Here is a 14,969-nt window from a genome sequence, read left to right as displayed (position 1 = left end):
AAGGAAAACCCCTAAAGCCCAGCTGTACACTGCAGAGCTGCACCAACCAAACCACCCCGAGCTCCCCCGGCCTCCCGCACTCGCCATTGTTCTGCAAGGACAAAAGAAGGACACCAGCAGCCAAGGACGTGGTGGTGGCTTCACTGCCCTCCCCAGGGGCTGGCTGGGACACAGCAGGGACAGTGGTGGCCCTTTGGGGTCCGTGTCCCCACTGCTGTGTGGCTCTGGCAGGGGTGATGCAGTGAAGGAGTGCAGGGGATGGCGAGGGTGGGACTGAGGGCGATTTCTGCCTGTTCTGCTCCCCCCAGCACTCCTGTGCTGAAGCCTCCACACATCCCAGCTGCCTCTCCTTCCCAACAGCTCCACCTTCATCCCCTGCACAGCACAGCCCGCCAGGGCCCCTCCTGCAGCAGGAGCCAGGGAGCCCAGCCCATCCTGCTTACCCTGAGATGCTGCCAGGGGCACAGAGCCACCCTCGGCTGGGTCGGGGTGATCCTGGCAGGGTGATGGGAAGTGCTGCTGGAGAGGATCAGCGGGCACAGAGCAGAGAGGCACCAGCTGGGAGCTCTGCTCGCTCCAAGGTGGCTTCCAGGGCTCCCAGTGGCAGGGTGGCACTCTCCATAGGTTGGTGCTTCTCCACAGAGCATCACCCCAGATCCTGGCTGGCTGCCTCTCCACATCCAAAGCGAAGTGGGAAAAGAAAGCAGCACGTACCTCGTGTGTGCCAGGCTGTCCCTGAGCCCTGCAGTGAGGACAGTCCCTGGGCCAGTGGCCCCTGAGCCCCCCAGGAGCTGCACGTGGGACCCTGGGGGGGACCCTGCGCTACCTCAGCTCCCAGCAATCAACCGCAGGCTCTTGCAATGGAGACATCTTTAATTTTTAACAACATCAGAACCGCAAAAAAATCCCCCTGCGTCTGTGTGGGCAGTGCCGAGGGACGCTCCGCCATGGAAGGGGACATTCTGCCATGGAAGGGGACACAGCAGTGCCCCCGTGCCCCCCTGGCCTCACCAGGACCCAGCTCTGCCCCGGCTCCAGCTGCTGCCTGTGCCCAGGGCTGGGCAGCACACCTATCGCAGTTTAAATAGAATAAATACAGTGAAGAAAACAGTAAAATCTTCAATAGAGAGGCAAAAGGAAAGACAACAGCAGGTCCGGGGGTCCAACCAAACTCCACGTGGTCTCTGGATTAGTTACTGAGGAAGTTCTATGAGAGCACATTAAGTTCGCTGCTGGAGACTCTCTTACCACTGTCCTTATATCGAAACCTCGTATTCTCGTGTTTCCTGCAAGCAAGGAAAAGCCAGTTGAGGGCAGCAGCTGCATTTCAGGATCGTCTCCCCATTCCCAGGCAGACAGAGAGATCCTGAGTGTTGTTTTGTTCCCAGTGATGCCGTGGCAGCCAGGACCCCACAGCCCCCTGTGCCTCCCATCCCATTGTTCCCACAGAGCCTGGCTGGACTCATCCATGGCTGCCCAGCCACTCAAACCTCTCAAGAATATCCCTAGGGAGGACAGGCAAGGCAGGACTCACCCCTGTCTCATAAATCGGGTTGTCAAACTCCGTTTCTACCGTGATCTGGCTGTAGGGGTGGGAGTACATGAGGGGCAGGCGGAGGCTGGAGTAGTACCGACACCTGCAGGGGGGAGAGGCGGGGTCACTGGGGATTCCAGAACCGCATCCCTCCATCCCAGCTCCTCCCAGCGCCCCGGGCAGTGTGGCTGGGAGGGCGATGCTGGCCCTGCTCTGTGTGCCAGCCCCTGCAGCCCCACCTGGTGAGATAGATGTACGCTCCTCCCAGCAGCAGGGAGATGATCAGCACCGGGATGAAGATGGCCAGGGCCATGTTTCCCCCCTCCAGCGACGTCTCTGCAGCAGCTTCTGCTACTGAAAGGACAAGATCTATTGTGGCGGCATTTGCAGGCACCGGGTGATCCCCTCTCTGCCTCTCCCCCTCCTCCCAGGCTCCACCAGGATGCTGTGCCTCCAGGAATCCACACCACTCACCTTCCAGAGCGTGTTCAAAGCTGTCTTGGTTCACTGGAAGAGAGATGGAGAGTTACTGGTCTGTAGCTGGGTTTGGCAGGGTGCTGGCAGCTGTTGCCTGCTGGGAAACGCAAACCTGGGATCTCCTGCCCGGTTTGGTCCCAAACCATGCTGTGAACTCTCAGTGATGTAAGCATGGGGCCAGGACTGAGCAGAGCCCAGACCCAGAGAAGCTCCAGCTCAGCTGAGTTCAGTTCCCAGCTGGGGCTGCAGCCAGATCATGGTCCCTGGGCTGTCCCAGGTTGGGGACAGAGGTGTTGGCTGTCCCCTTGCCCCCCTCCCTTTCCCTGTTACCTTTGCAGATGGGCAGGGGCCCGCTCCAGTGGGATGGCTGGCCCAGGATGCATTTGATGGTCACCTCCCCCATCAGCTCAAAGCCCTCATAGCACATGAAGGTCAGGGACTCTCCTGGCAGGTAGAGGCGCTTGTAAAGAATTTGGTACCCATTTTCTGGCAGCCCTGGGTTATCACAGGCCAGTGACTCCTCAGCTGAAAGAGAATGAAACGCATCCAGGGTGAGCCCGAGGGAGAGGAGGAGCCTGGGGGCAGTGAGGAAGCACACAAGCCCTCACTTTCCTCTGCTTCCAGAGGAAAGGATCTGCACCACCCCCTGGCTGCAGGAAAGTGCTACCCACAGCCCCCAGAGGGGAGCTGGGCTGCAGGGGAGCAGGAGAGCACCCAGACTTACAGACACAGTGTGGAAGCCGTGAGGTCCAGATGGGGGTGCCGGTCTCACGGCTATAGCAGGTGAGCAGGGAGCTGCCCTCCAGCACGAAGCCAGGATTGCAGGTGTACTGGATGGTGGTGCCCACCAGCAGCACCGGGTCCGAGATGAGGCGAGTGGAGTGCTCCACCTCCCCTGGGTCCGTGCAGTACATGACTGGGGAGAGAGCAGGGCTGAGGGGAGCCCCTTGGAGTGGGACCTCTCAGAGCTGGGGGCACTTTGGACCTGGGGGCACCTCGGGGCTGGGGCCCCTCAGAGCTGGGAGCCCCTCGGAGCTGGGACCAGCACTGTCACAGGATGTGGGACAGGGACAGCAGCACCTTCCTGTGGGCACTTACTCTTTTCACAGAAGGGGGGGTCGCTGCTCCAGCTGAGGTCCCACTGGCAGGTGAGGGTGTCACTGCCCACGATGTCATAGCCCGGGTCACACTGGTAGGTGATCTTAGCTCCTCTCACCAGCTCTGTGTGTGACGTGGTCTTCCAGCCGTTCTGGATCTCGGGCAGGTCCGAGCAGGAGTCGTTGCGGGACACCTCTGCAGCCAAGAGGGATTCTGGCTGAGCAGGACCCCTGGCACAGCCCTCCCCAGAGCCACCCCAGCTGGACACACAGCTTTTCCCAAGATCCTGTCCCTCCCCACAGCCCCACAAACGGCACAGCTGGACTGCAGGCAGCATCCCCTGGGCACAGGGAAGGGCAGCTGTGGGGGACAGGGGCTCTTTGCAGCCTCCCCAGCCCTGATCCTACAGGCAGAGAGAGGGCTGGGCTGGTGAAAATGGGGTCAGGAAAACCTGGAAGCACCAGGCTCAACTCCAGCTGTGGGTGCAGGAGAGATGCCAGCACCATGGTCACAGCACAGCTGGTTTGCTCACCAAGGAGGATTTGTTCCCTGCTTCCCCCAGGCTGGTTTGCTCGGTGAAGGGTTGTGCCCTGCCCTCCCCAGCCCCATGTGCTGCAGAGCACCGAGGAGGGCCCTGCAGCCTCTGGGTGCTCTGCATTGCAGCTCGCTCTGTTTGTCGTAGCCAGGGCTGTCAGCAGTGCAAGGAAAATGTGCCTGGAGGAGCCTGGCATGGGAAGCACGGTGGGGGAGAGGGAGCCATGGGGATGGAATGCCCTCACAATCCTTGTCCTTGCCATGGGCACCCACAGCCCCAGCCTGGCAGGCACAGCTGCCCCAAAGGACAATGGAACAGATGTCTCCAGGAGCTGCTCTGGAGCACAGAGATGGGGACATCCACCTCAGTAGCCCCCCCAGGGACTGGCTTCAGTGACCACCCCTGCCTGTCAGGGTGTCTCTGGGTATCCTGCATCCCTGTACCCAGCAATTTCTTCCCCCCAGGGCTAACAGGGACCAAATCCACCTTGTTGCCAGCCTGAAGGAGGGGACACATTCAGGGACACCCCAGAAGTGACTGACACAGAGGCCTGGGGGTCCTGCAGGAGGTTCAGGGTGGGATGAGAAGGGGGTGCTGGTGCCACAGTGACTCTCCTTGCTTCCAGCCCCTGCACCTGGACATGCTGGGCTGGTTGTGTGCCACATCCTCACACCAGCACCCTGCTCCCCATACCTATGTAGTTCATGATGAATCCTTGTCCCTTCCCAAAGATGAGCCCAGCAGGGTCTGAGTGGAACTGGATGGTGAGGTCGGGGCTGGAGGAGTAGAGCTTCTGGGGGCCGCTGCTGCCCACGTACTGCCCCAGGATGCGGGAGGAGAGCTCATCCCCGTCGTAGATGGTGAGGATGTCGCTGTTGGTGATGTTCAGGCTGGGAGGAGAGTTTGGTTAGATGTCAGAACTCAGCACATCCCTCTGGCTGTCCAGAATTGCTGAGCACGCCGCCGGGGATCTTGGAGACCCTGGCACCCAGCGCAAAACACCTGGGGATTTGATTTTGACTCCTGGAGCAAGCTGACAGCTTTGTATGAGGACATGAAAGTCACACAGGTTTGAATAGTGTGATAATAGAATTATCACAGGGTGAAAATGTAGATTTTAGGATTTTTGGTATGGGGGTTATGGGGACAAGATGGAGGTACTTGGGCGTGTCCAGCCTTTCTTCTTCTTGTTGTTCTCCATTTTCTGCAGTGATGTTGGCACTTTGGGATTGGTTTAGAGTAGAAGTGCTCTGTCTAACATAGGTGATAGGTATTGGGAATTAAGTGTAAATATGTTATACATAGTTTGTAGTATAAAAGGACAACACAGAGTGCCTGTGGCTGCCCTGCTGAGCAGATCTCGGCTGGGCAGAAAGAAAATTTTATAGATAAGAACTAATAAACAACCTCAAGACCGAAAAGTGAAGAGTCCAGACTCATTCTTCAGCCGCGCAGGCCGAAGCAGACATCCTGCACATCTCAGGGCAGCAATTATCAACAGCAACCCGCGAGTTAGAGAGCAGCGTGTGCCGGGAACCCCAGACAGGACACAGCAAGGGACAGGGACAGCCTGTCCCCCACAGGCGGGGCCCAAGGGACAGCCAGGTCACCTCCCTCCGAGTCACCTCCATCCCTCCGGTTCCCGGGACCCCGCACCCGGAAGCGCCGCTCCATAAGAGCCGCGCTTGTCCCCGCGGCCACCAGAGCGCAGTGGCGGCCCGCAGATGGCGGGGACGGCCGGGGACACCGGGCAGGGATGGCTGCAGCCTCCGTCCACCCCGGGAATGCGGCTGCCCTGGAGCAGAAGGGGATGGGGGGGCTCGCTGCTTTCCCCCTGCTCCAAGGACAATGCAGGGTGCACACGCCAGGGGACACAGCTCTGGTGTTGGGAGGGTTTTCTGGGTGCCCGGGGCTGGCAGAGTGGGTGAACGATCACATCACCCCAAGGTGGGCAGTGGCACCCCTTCCCTGCTGGCTGTCCTGCCCTGTCTGCCCCAGCGAAGCTCCCCAGGGCTGGGAGCTGTCACACGGGAGGGACTGGGACAAGGACAAACCTCCTCCCCTTCCCTGACAGGAGAGCACCAGGATGCTCCCAGCCACACAGGAGATGCCTGAGCTGATCCCTGAACGTTTTATTAGGAATGTTCTTGGAGGGAGCCCAGCTAATCCCCATGGCAAGCTGACATTTGTAGTAAATCTCTGCTTTCTGTCAAACACGATTTTCTCGGTGACATTTATGCCTGATGACTTCAAATCACTTGGCCTGCAGTTCTGCTCAGCCCCAGCACCCACAGAGCTGGGAGAGGTGTGCTGGGAGCTCCCACTTGGGATTTTATGGGGAGCTTTAAAATCTTTATGACTCTAAGCCTCTACTTGAAACACGTCCTCCTCTTGAAAACCCAAAATAGCATCAAAGGAGGCTCCTGCTGCAGCAGCAGCATTACCATGCCAAGAACTCTCAGCCTGGCATTGAATCCCGTTCCCCTCTGACCCCAGCATGTTCAGCTGGGCTAGTGAGTGGCTCTGCTCCCTTAGTGCCTGTATTTCACAATTATCCCAAAGATTGAGCTGTTTCCATCCCATGGATGCCTCCAGGCTCTCCTAACCCTGCATGACCCAGCTCCTGACGTGCTGGGTGTCACTCCAGAAGCACATGGCCACGTGCTGCTGTGGCACTGCTCCCTGTGGAGAATTCCAAGGCAGTTGGAGCAGCAATTCACTGCTGTTATGAAACATGTAATGGTGCTTTGAACTCAGGGAGCACCACTCAGTCCTGCCCAGGGTGCCAAGTGCATCAAAGGGGATTATGGAAGCTCTGAGGGAGAGAACAGGGCATATCCCTGTGAGGGTGGCGAGGCCCTAGCACAGATTGCCTGGATATGCTGTGGCTGCCCTGATAGTGGAGCCCTGGAAAATGTTAAAGATAGACTCTGAAAATGTTGGGCTTTGTGTTTTCCCAGAACACTGCACCTGCATAAGCAGTATGATAAATGATATAATTGTTAGATGTGATGATTGTTTAGTAATTAAATATAATTATTATATAATCATAAGAAGAATCATGAGAATCTATGTTGGAAATTTAAGGGGGGCTATGCTTGGCTGAAGTCTATGTATACAATAGAACAATATAAGTTTAATAATTAACGTGAAAGTTATATAATGATAGAATATAAAAACATGTTCATCTCGAATGTATAGTCGGAGTCAGATTTGGGTGGAAAATACCCCAGATTCCCAGAGCTCTTAATAAAAAGCACCGACATAATAATTTTCGTGATTATGTGTTTCTGAACGCTAACAGCCCCATCACTGGAAGTGTCCAAGGCCAGGCTGGAAGGGGCTTGGAGGAACTTGGGATAGTGGGAGGTGTCCCTGCCCATGGGAGATCAGCTCTAAGGTCCCTCCCACCCAAACTGTTCTGGGATTCTGTGATTCCATGGTGGAGATAAGCAGAGCAGGACCGTGCAGCAAAATGAGAGGAGCGCATCTGGGGCAGAGCCAGACACCAAGCCCCTGAGCTACTCACAGCTGGATGTCCAGGAAGAGCCGCTTCTCCTCGCCCACATGGATCCTCCAGATGCAATCCTCCCCCTCCGTGTAGGGCTCCGGCCAGTTGGGGGACAGGATCACCCCGGCCACAGCAGTCAGCTCCCCTCCGCACGTGGCTGTGGGGGCAAAGGGGTGTCAGGGCTCAGTGGGGACCCAGAGGTGTCACCCCACACCTGGCAGTGTCCAGGGGCAGGGCTGACCTCGGCACAGCGGCTCCGTGTCGTTCCAGTAGGGGTCCCGCATGTTGATGCACTCGATGACAGCGGGGCCCTGCTCCAGGGAGTGCCCGGGGTCGCAGGTGAACTCCACGGTGGTGCCCAGGTTGTAGGTGGGGTCAGAGGTGGTGAAGTTCCCGTTCTGGATGTAGGGCTCGTAGCAGTGGCCCCGCTCAAAGGCTGGAAGAGATCCCTGTTAGCTGTAGGGACACGGAGCTGCTCCCTTCTCGTTGAGCTTCCCCAGGCCCTGCTGGTGTCCCCATGAGAACCTGAGCCCTGCATCCCCTCCTGAAAGGATGGCCTCTTCTAGGGAGTGTTCTACAGGCAATTAGGATTAACAACAATTTACCTATTCTGAGCCACACAGGCCTCAGAAGCAAAATGTAAACAATGATTATCTGCTGCTGTGGAATGCAACAGGTGGGTCTGTGACTGATCGCATGTGGCTTCTAATTAATGGCCAATCACAGTCCAGCTGTCCAGACTGTCTCGGTCAGCCACAAGCCTTTGTTATCATTCCTTTTCTATTCCTAGCTAGCCTTCTGAGGAAATCCTTTCTTCTATTCTTTTAGCATAGTTTAAATATAATATATATAATAAAACAATAAATCAGCCTTCTGATTTATTATATTTATTATAATAGATAATATATAATATTATGTATATAATATATATTATATATAATATAATATATATTATATATATTATATATTGTATATAATATAAAATTTATTATATATTATATTATATTATATTATATATAATATATTATATATTATATGTAATATGTTATATATTATATATTATATATTATATGTGATATATATTATATATAATATAGATAAATATATATTAAATATGTTTATTTATTTATTATAATAAATCAGCCTTCTGAAACATGGAGTCAACATTCTCATCTCTTCCCTCATCCTAAAACCCCTGCAAACACCACCACAACCCACAGCTGGAGTCGGGGACACCCCAAAACAACAGATTTGCCTCATCCTGGCTGAGCCAGGCACCACCCCGGGGCCCAGCACGGGGACACAGCACCTTCGAAGCGGATGTTGAAGGCGGTGGCAGCCGCAGGCTCCTCAGCGAGGAAATCGATCCGGATGGAGGAGCCATCGCTGATGACTCCCTCGAAGGGGACGCTGTCGGCGCGCAGCGAGTCGTAGAGCACGGCCGAGCGGTTGGTGTCCCCGCTGTACACCACCATCCTGCGGGGACACGGGGCATGGGACATAGGACAGCGCCCCTCAGTCCCACCCAGGCACGAGGGGAGGGAGCTGGAGCTGCTGGGATAAACTGGGGGCTTCCAGGTTTTGGTGTATTTTGGGGTTTTCTTTCCGAAACAGACTGTCCGAATGAGAACCTGACCATGGAGAGGCTGGAGTGTGTCCAGGGATGAGAATGGAGCTGGAGCACCAGGAAAGCGGCTCAGCCTGGAGAAAAGGAGGCTCAGGCAGGACCTTGCGGCTCTGCACAGCTCCCTGACAGGAGGAGACACCCTGAAGGGGTCAGGCTCTGCTCCCTGGGAACAGGGATAGGATGAGAGGAAATGGCTTGTGTCAGAGAAGGTGTAGACTGGATATCAAGGATATCAGGGAAAATTTCTTTCCCAAAAGGGCTGATAAGCATTGAAACAGGCAGCCAGGGGCAGTGGTGGAGTTCCCATCCCTGGTGGGATTTAACAGCTGTGTGTAAGTATGGAGACATAGTTTAGTGGTGGACTTGGCAGTGTTGGGGGACAGTTGAACTCAATGATCTCAGAGGGCTTTCCCAACCCAAATAACTCCATTTTTCTATGTTTAGTGCCCAGCAACAGGCCCTCTCCTCACCCTGTGCAGAAGAAGCCCCCCTGGGATCTCTCTGCAGTTCCAGGACTGTGGGGAAACAGCTCCTGGAGCCTCACCTGTCCTTCTCAGTCAGCAGGAGCTTCTCAAAGTGCAGGTGCAGCTTCTGTCCCGGGGGGGCCCCGATGGCCCAGACACAGTACATGCTGCCAGACTGGTTCCCGCTGTAGCTGGGGGACAGCACGCGGCCGATGGTGGCATTGTGCACTGTCCCTCCACAGGGAGCTGCAACACAGAGCACAGCCCCGCTGGCATGTGGCATTTGTGCTCCCAGGGCACAAACCTCTTGCCTGGCTCTGCTTTGCTCTGTCTGCACATATTTATACTCACACACAGACACAAAATCTTAATTTCCTTTCACTTTGCTGCCCAACGAGGGGACAGATTCTGCTGTCACTGCCTGACCACCTGAGGCACTGCTCTCACCCCCTCCCTGTCGCCACATTTCTCTTCACAGAGAAAAACAAGGCACAGTTCTTCGCAAGAATATTTCTGGCTTTCACGTTCTCTGAACCTCAGACAAAGGAAAAACAATTCTTATCTCATTTGCTGCTCCTATGTTGTTCACAAATGGAAAGCATTGTGGAAGATTGTTCACCTGAAGGGAATTGATAATTGGATTCTGGTGTGAGTGTTTTGATCCACTGACCAATTGGATCCAGGTGTGTGTGTTGGGACTGTGGGCTGACAGTCACGAGATGCTGTGCAGTGGAGTGCTTGGCAGATTCAGTTTAGATGTAATGTAATATAGTATATAATAATATACTATAAATAATAAGTAATTAATTAGCCTCCTGATAAGATGGAATCCTGCTCATCATTTCTCCTGGACATCAGGCAAAAATACCACCAATACCTCCCAAGACTGCATTCATCTCATGAGACAAAGACAGGGGCTCATGTTTCCCTCAGTGGGGCCCAGTTTCCCAGCACGGGGCTGGAATGTGCAGGTACCTGAGCAGATGGGCTCGGGGCTGCTCCAGTGTGGCCGGGATGCGTTGATGCAGGTCAGCATGCGGGGGCCCTGCAGCTCGTAGCCCAGGTGGCAGTGGAAGTGAGCGATGCCACCCGAGTGCAGATCCATCACCGTCACATCCCCAAAGTCAGGCCTCCGTGGGAAGTTGCAGCTCAGCATAAACACTGGAACAGGCACACATTGGGAGCTCAGGGCTCAGCTGCTCCCAGCCACCCCGTGGGGACGTGCTGGATGTGCCCACGTGTCACACAGAGCAGCAGCAGAGCACCACCAACCCCCCCACTGCTGCCGCTTCCCCACCTGTTACTGCTCCTGCCCAGACCCAGTTTCTATTTTAAAAATAATTTGCTGGAACTCATTTATTTTTTAAAGCTCTTCGAGGTAAAAAATAGACTGGCAGTGTGAGTGTGTGCAGGAGGAGCTGCTCCATGGGGACAGAAACAGGGCAAGATGAGTGTGAGAGGCACAGCCAGCGCCAGGCTTGGGGACATCAGGGCACACTGAACCCTCTACCCTGGGCACAACACCCACAGGCAGGGGGTGAAACAGGAGTGTGGCTGGTTTGTGGGGACACAGCCCACTGGTTTGACCCTGCAGCCAAGTGGGACTGACCCCAAACCCCCTCCATTACCCACCCTGGTAGTGGAGCTGGAAGGTCCCCACCACGTCGTCCTGGAAGGTGCGGAAGTAGACAGAGATGGTGTTGGTGGGGCTGCGGATCACCTGGCCCTCCACCAGGAGGGTCTGGTTGGCCAAGACCACCAGGGCATCGCCATCCACACCACGGATGGACAGCACCTCCCCATCTGACAGGTTCACGCTCTTCACCTGCGGGAACAGAGTGGGGACCCCAGGGTCACATCCCAGCCCATCACACACACCCAGAGCGTCACACCAGCACAGTGCTGCCACAAAACCAGGGCACTCCTCAGGCTTTGGTGCTCACCACCCACCCCGTGCACCAGGAAACCTCCCCAGGATCCCTCACCCCACTGAGGAGTGCTCGGGGAGCCACACAGCAAGTGCATCTAATGAGCAGTTCCAAAAGGCTTTAATTATTATTTGGAAATAGCTGAGCAGTAACCTCACATTTACATTTCACGTCCATTTAGCTTAATAAATGGGCTCATATTTCAGCAGAAAGATGCTCATCAGACCGTTTGTTTCCCTGAGTGTGTGAGGCCTCAGGCTCTATATTTAGCACCAGCCCAGCCGTGATTGGGAGCGCTCCCGACGATGTTGTGACTGCAGGGATTTGTGGCTGCTGTCACCACCGTGCCCACCTCCCCCTGGCACATGGGGCTGGGATGTGCCCTGCTCTAAGGGCACTGCATGGAGCCACCCCAAGACTCAGCATCCTGAGCTTGCTCCTGAAGGAAATCCTTGGAAATGCTCCTTCCTCACTGCAAAGCTGGATTAACATCCCCAGGTGGTTCAGAACATGCCTGGGTTCACCCCAGCCCATGTTTCAGTCCAAGAGGAGCTGATTTTGCCTTATTTTTCCAGCTGGGTCCTGGAAGGGAAAAGCATTTTCTGGAGCACAGGCTATGTGCAACTCTGACCCCCAGCCTGCCCTAGGTCATTTCTTCTTTTCTAGATATTGTTCCCAAAACGTGCCCCCCACCAGCATGGCCAGCACACACTGTGGCTGATGGGATGGCTCAGATCTGATTATTAATAAATGGCATTGATTAAGTGTTATTTGGGTGAATTATCTGGAGTCCAGGGATCCAAGCAGGCTCCATACAATGCCAACAATTTCCCCAGTTCCCACTGAGACAGAGCTTTGCTTCTCCAGCTGGGTCTGGATCCCTGCAAAGATTTTTCCAAGGTGTTTCTAACAGATTTTGTTCTGCTTGAAGCCAAACCTGTTCCCCAGCTGGGTCCTTCCAGAGCTGGTGACACAGAGCCAAATCACTGTGGGAAATTGGGAAGGGGATTCGGGGGAGCAGCTGGAGCAGGCAGAGCCCTGCAGAAGGGAGGAAGCTGGGGATGACTGCTGGGTGCCACAGGGGGAGCAGCTGGAGCAGGCAGGGCTCTGAAGAAGGGAGGAAGCTGGGGATCAGTGCTGGGTGTCACACACACACACACACACACTCAGTTCCACCTCGGTGGAACCAGGGGAACAGGGTGTCACAAATGCCGTTCCCTGTGCCAGCACCAGGCTGGCATTCCCAGAGGAGCCTGGAGTGAGCAGGGAGTGCAGACTCTGCCGTGGCCCCGTGCCAGGGAGCGTCAGCCCTGCGAGAGGGACCATATGTGCGAGATCCTGCCAGGGGCTGGGAGCACAGGCTCTGACTTCAATCACTGCCTGCACCCACAGCAGCTCCTCCAGAGCCTTGGGAAGGCAGCAGGGATCTTCCAGTCAGGCTGCCAGCCTCGCTCACCCACTGGGAAAAAAACCTCTTCAGGGAAATTCTATCTCCTGCCAACAAGATTCAAGAATTTTAAAAATAAATGTAATTTCACCAAGGAGAGCTGCCTGCTCCCAGCTCCCAGGGCTGCCGTGGCACAGGCAGGGACACAGCTGTCCCTGGAATGCTGAGAGGGGTGCAGGGAGGGGCAGTGAGCTGAGCAGGGACCCTGAGCTCTCACACAGCTCAGGGCAGCTCCCAGCCTTTCCCAGACCATGCCTGACATCCAGGCTTTGTCCTCCCTGCAGCGAGTGAGGGTCTGGCTCCAAAAAAAGTGGAGTGTCCCTGTGTCCTCCTGCAGGGCTCCCAGTGCCTGCAGGAGCAGTTTTGGAATGTCACAGGCATTCCTGCCACCACCAGGCTGTCCCATTCCTGTCCCAGGGGCTTCTCTCTGCTCCTGCAGAGCCTTTAATGAGATCCCCAGGGTAAGAGGCAGCTACAGGAGCTGGGAATCCAATCCAAACCCCTCTGATGGGACCCCACACCCCACACCCCAGGTTATCCAGTGCCTTCCCTTTGGAATTCACCTCCTGCAGCACAGGGCACTGCCAGCTGCAGATCAGGCCATGCTCCACCAGCCCCGACCTGCTGTTGTGATTTAATTTGTCTGCAATGCTCCAAAGCATCAGCAAAGCAAAATGCAAAGCTTGTGGGGGGGTGGAGAGGCCAATTTTATGCTCCATTAAAACCTCAGCTCGCAACAGAGCGAGGTCAGGAGTGGTGTCACCTGATGGATTATGGACAGAGGCGAATTTACAGCAGAGCAGCCTCTCTTTAGCACCCTGTGGATCTGAGGAGACAGTTGCTGTGTCCAGTTACTTTTCCACTGCCATGGAGAAGTGGCTGAGCTGCTCAGACTCTCCAGGGCTCAGCCTGCACCACTGCTGCTCCCAGGGCAACATTACTACCAGGGCTGGCAGCCACGGTGGCTTTGGGGCCAGCCCCTGCCTGTGCCCACCATGGGGACAGCAGGGACAACCCTGCTGGAGCTCCAGCTCCTTTTAATGCATGCTTTTCATTACACAAAGTGCAGGGATTTAAATTGGATGCAAATGGTGACACGGGGAAATCACGAGAAGAAAGGATTGCAGGCAGCATGGAGACGCTGGGCTCGTTTCACCTGGACAGGGTTTGGAGTGGGCAGAGGCCCCAGCCCTGCTTGCAGCCTCACCAGGCTGAGGGATGCTCGTTTTGGGGGGAGCTGATGGTGCAATATTCACATCAGCTTGGTGAGACCCCCTGCTCTGATGGGTGGGCATTTACTGGGCACCTGCCCCAGCCAGAGAAGGAACCTGGGCTGCCCTCCTGAGCATCCTGCACCCTCAGAGCCACCCAAACCCCTCCCTGACAATGGGGGGTGCAGAGGGCAGAGATCTGGTGCCCCCATCCCACCCAGTTCCTTTTAACAATCTGCTGCCAGTGCCTCTTGGTTAAATTAATTGCGTGACATTTACAGAGTTTGATCATCGCTGACATTCAGGATGTTCCAGCTCCCTCATTGAGTTCATTTATTACAAAGCCTCAGAAAAAAATCTATTTTTTCCCCCTGAAAGGGATATTTTATCAAGTGAAGGTGCCCAGGGCAGAGGTGCCCAAGGCTTGGCATCATTTGCTGCAGTGACCAATTGTGGCATTCACATTCTCTGGAAAAATCCCTTTCCCCAGGGTTTTTCTCTTGGGAAGCTAAGAAGCCTCAGAGGAAAAGGAAAACAGTTCTTATCTCATTTGCTTCTCCTGTGTTTTGCTGCTTTGGAATTTAGTTGGAGAATGTTTATCTGTAGTGGTGTTCACAGAGAACCCAGGACGAGGGAAGAGATGAGAATCTTGACTCCATGTTTCAGAAGGCTGATTTATTATATTATATTAAATTATATTAATAATGATATTAAATTAATGATATTAAATTATATTAAAATAAAATTGTATATTAAAACTATACTAAAAGAAAAAGGATTTCACCAGAAGGCTTGAAAGGAATAGAAAGGAATGGAATGATAATAAAATCTTATGACTGTTCACAGCCTCGACACAGGTGATTATCATTGGTCATCAAGTAAAAACAATTTCGCAAGCTGGGTAAACAACCCTCCAAATCACATTCCAAAGCAGCAAAACATGAGGAAGCTGAAGAATCTCAGCTTCTCAGGAGAAAAGATCCTAACAAAAAGATTTTTCATAAAATATGTCTGTAACATTTATCCAACAGGTGATTGTTTCATTGGCTTTCTGATGAGAATTGTCTTAACTTATTGGCCAACTGGGGCCAAGCTGTGTCGAGACTCTGGAGAGAGTCAGGAGTTTTCATTATTATC

General features: G+C 54.3%; 1 protein-coding gene across 2 annotated transcripts in view; it reads right to left on the bottom strand.

Annotated features, from left to right (window-relative positions):
• Positions 1 to 853: 853 nt before the first annotated feature.
• The window catches only part of SEZ6L (seizure related 6 homolog like), a 40,499-nt gene continuing 26,383 nt past the window's right edge, over positions 854 to 14,969 (bottom strand). Inside the window, exons 4-17 of one of the 2 annotated variants that reach the window (XM_074554042.1) lie at positions 10,879 to 11,071; positions 10,222 to 10,407; positions 9,327 to 9,492; positions 8,465 to 8,631; positions 7,397 to 7,591; positions 7,174 to 7,312; positions 4,338 to 4,534; positions 3,110 to 3,304; positions 2,736 to 2,927; positions 2,342 to 2,536; positions 2,009 to 2,041; positions 1,774 to 1,888; positions 1,535 to 1,637; positions 854 to 1,286 (exon numbers count right to left, since the gene is read on the bottom strand). In XM_074554042.1, the coding sequence (XP_074410143.1) occupies positions 1,257 to 1,286; positions 1,535 to 1,637; positions 1,774 to 1,888; positions 2,009 to 2,041; positions 2,342 to 2,536; positions 2,736 to 2,927; positions 3,110 to 3,304; positions 4,338 to 4,534; positions 7,174 to 7,312; positions 7,397 to 7,591; positions 8,465 to 8,631; positions 9,327 to 9,492; positions 10,222 to 10,407; positions 10,879 to 11,071 (2,106 nt within the window). In that variant the 3' untranslated portion in view covers positions 854 to 1,256. The remainder of the gene's footprint in view (positions 1,287 to 1,534; positions 1,638 to 1,773; positions 1,889 to 2,008; positions 2,042 to 2,341; positions 2,537 to 2,735; positions 2,928 to 3,109; positions 3,305 to 4,337; positions 4,535 to 7,173; positions 7,313 to 7,396; positions 7,592 to 8,464; positions 8,632 to 9,326; positions 9,493 to 10,221; positions 10,408 to 10,878; positions 11,072 to 14,969) is intronic. The other variant, XM_074554041.1, reaches the window with a different exon arrangement.

Source organism: Zonotrichia albicollis, chromosome 18, assembly GCF_047830755.1.
Source record: "Zonotrichia albicollis isolate bZonAlb1 chromosome 18, bZonAlb1.hap1, whole genome shotgun sequence".
NCBI lineage: Eukaryota > Metazoa > Chordata > Aves > Passeriformes > Passerellidae > Zonotrichia > Zonotrichia albicollis.
This window is presented reverse-complemented; position numbering and strand designations above follow the sequence as displayed.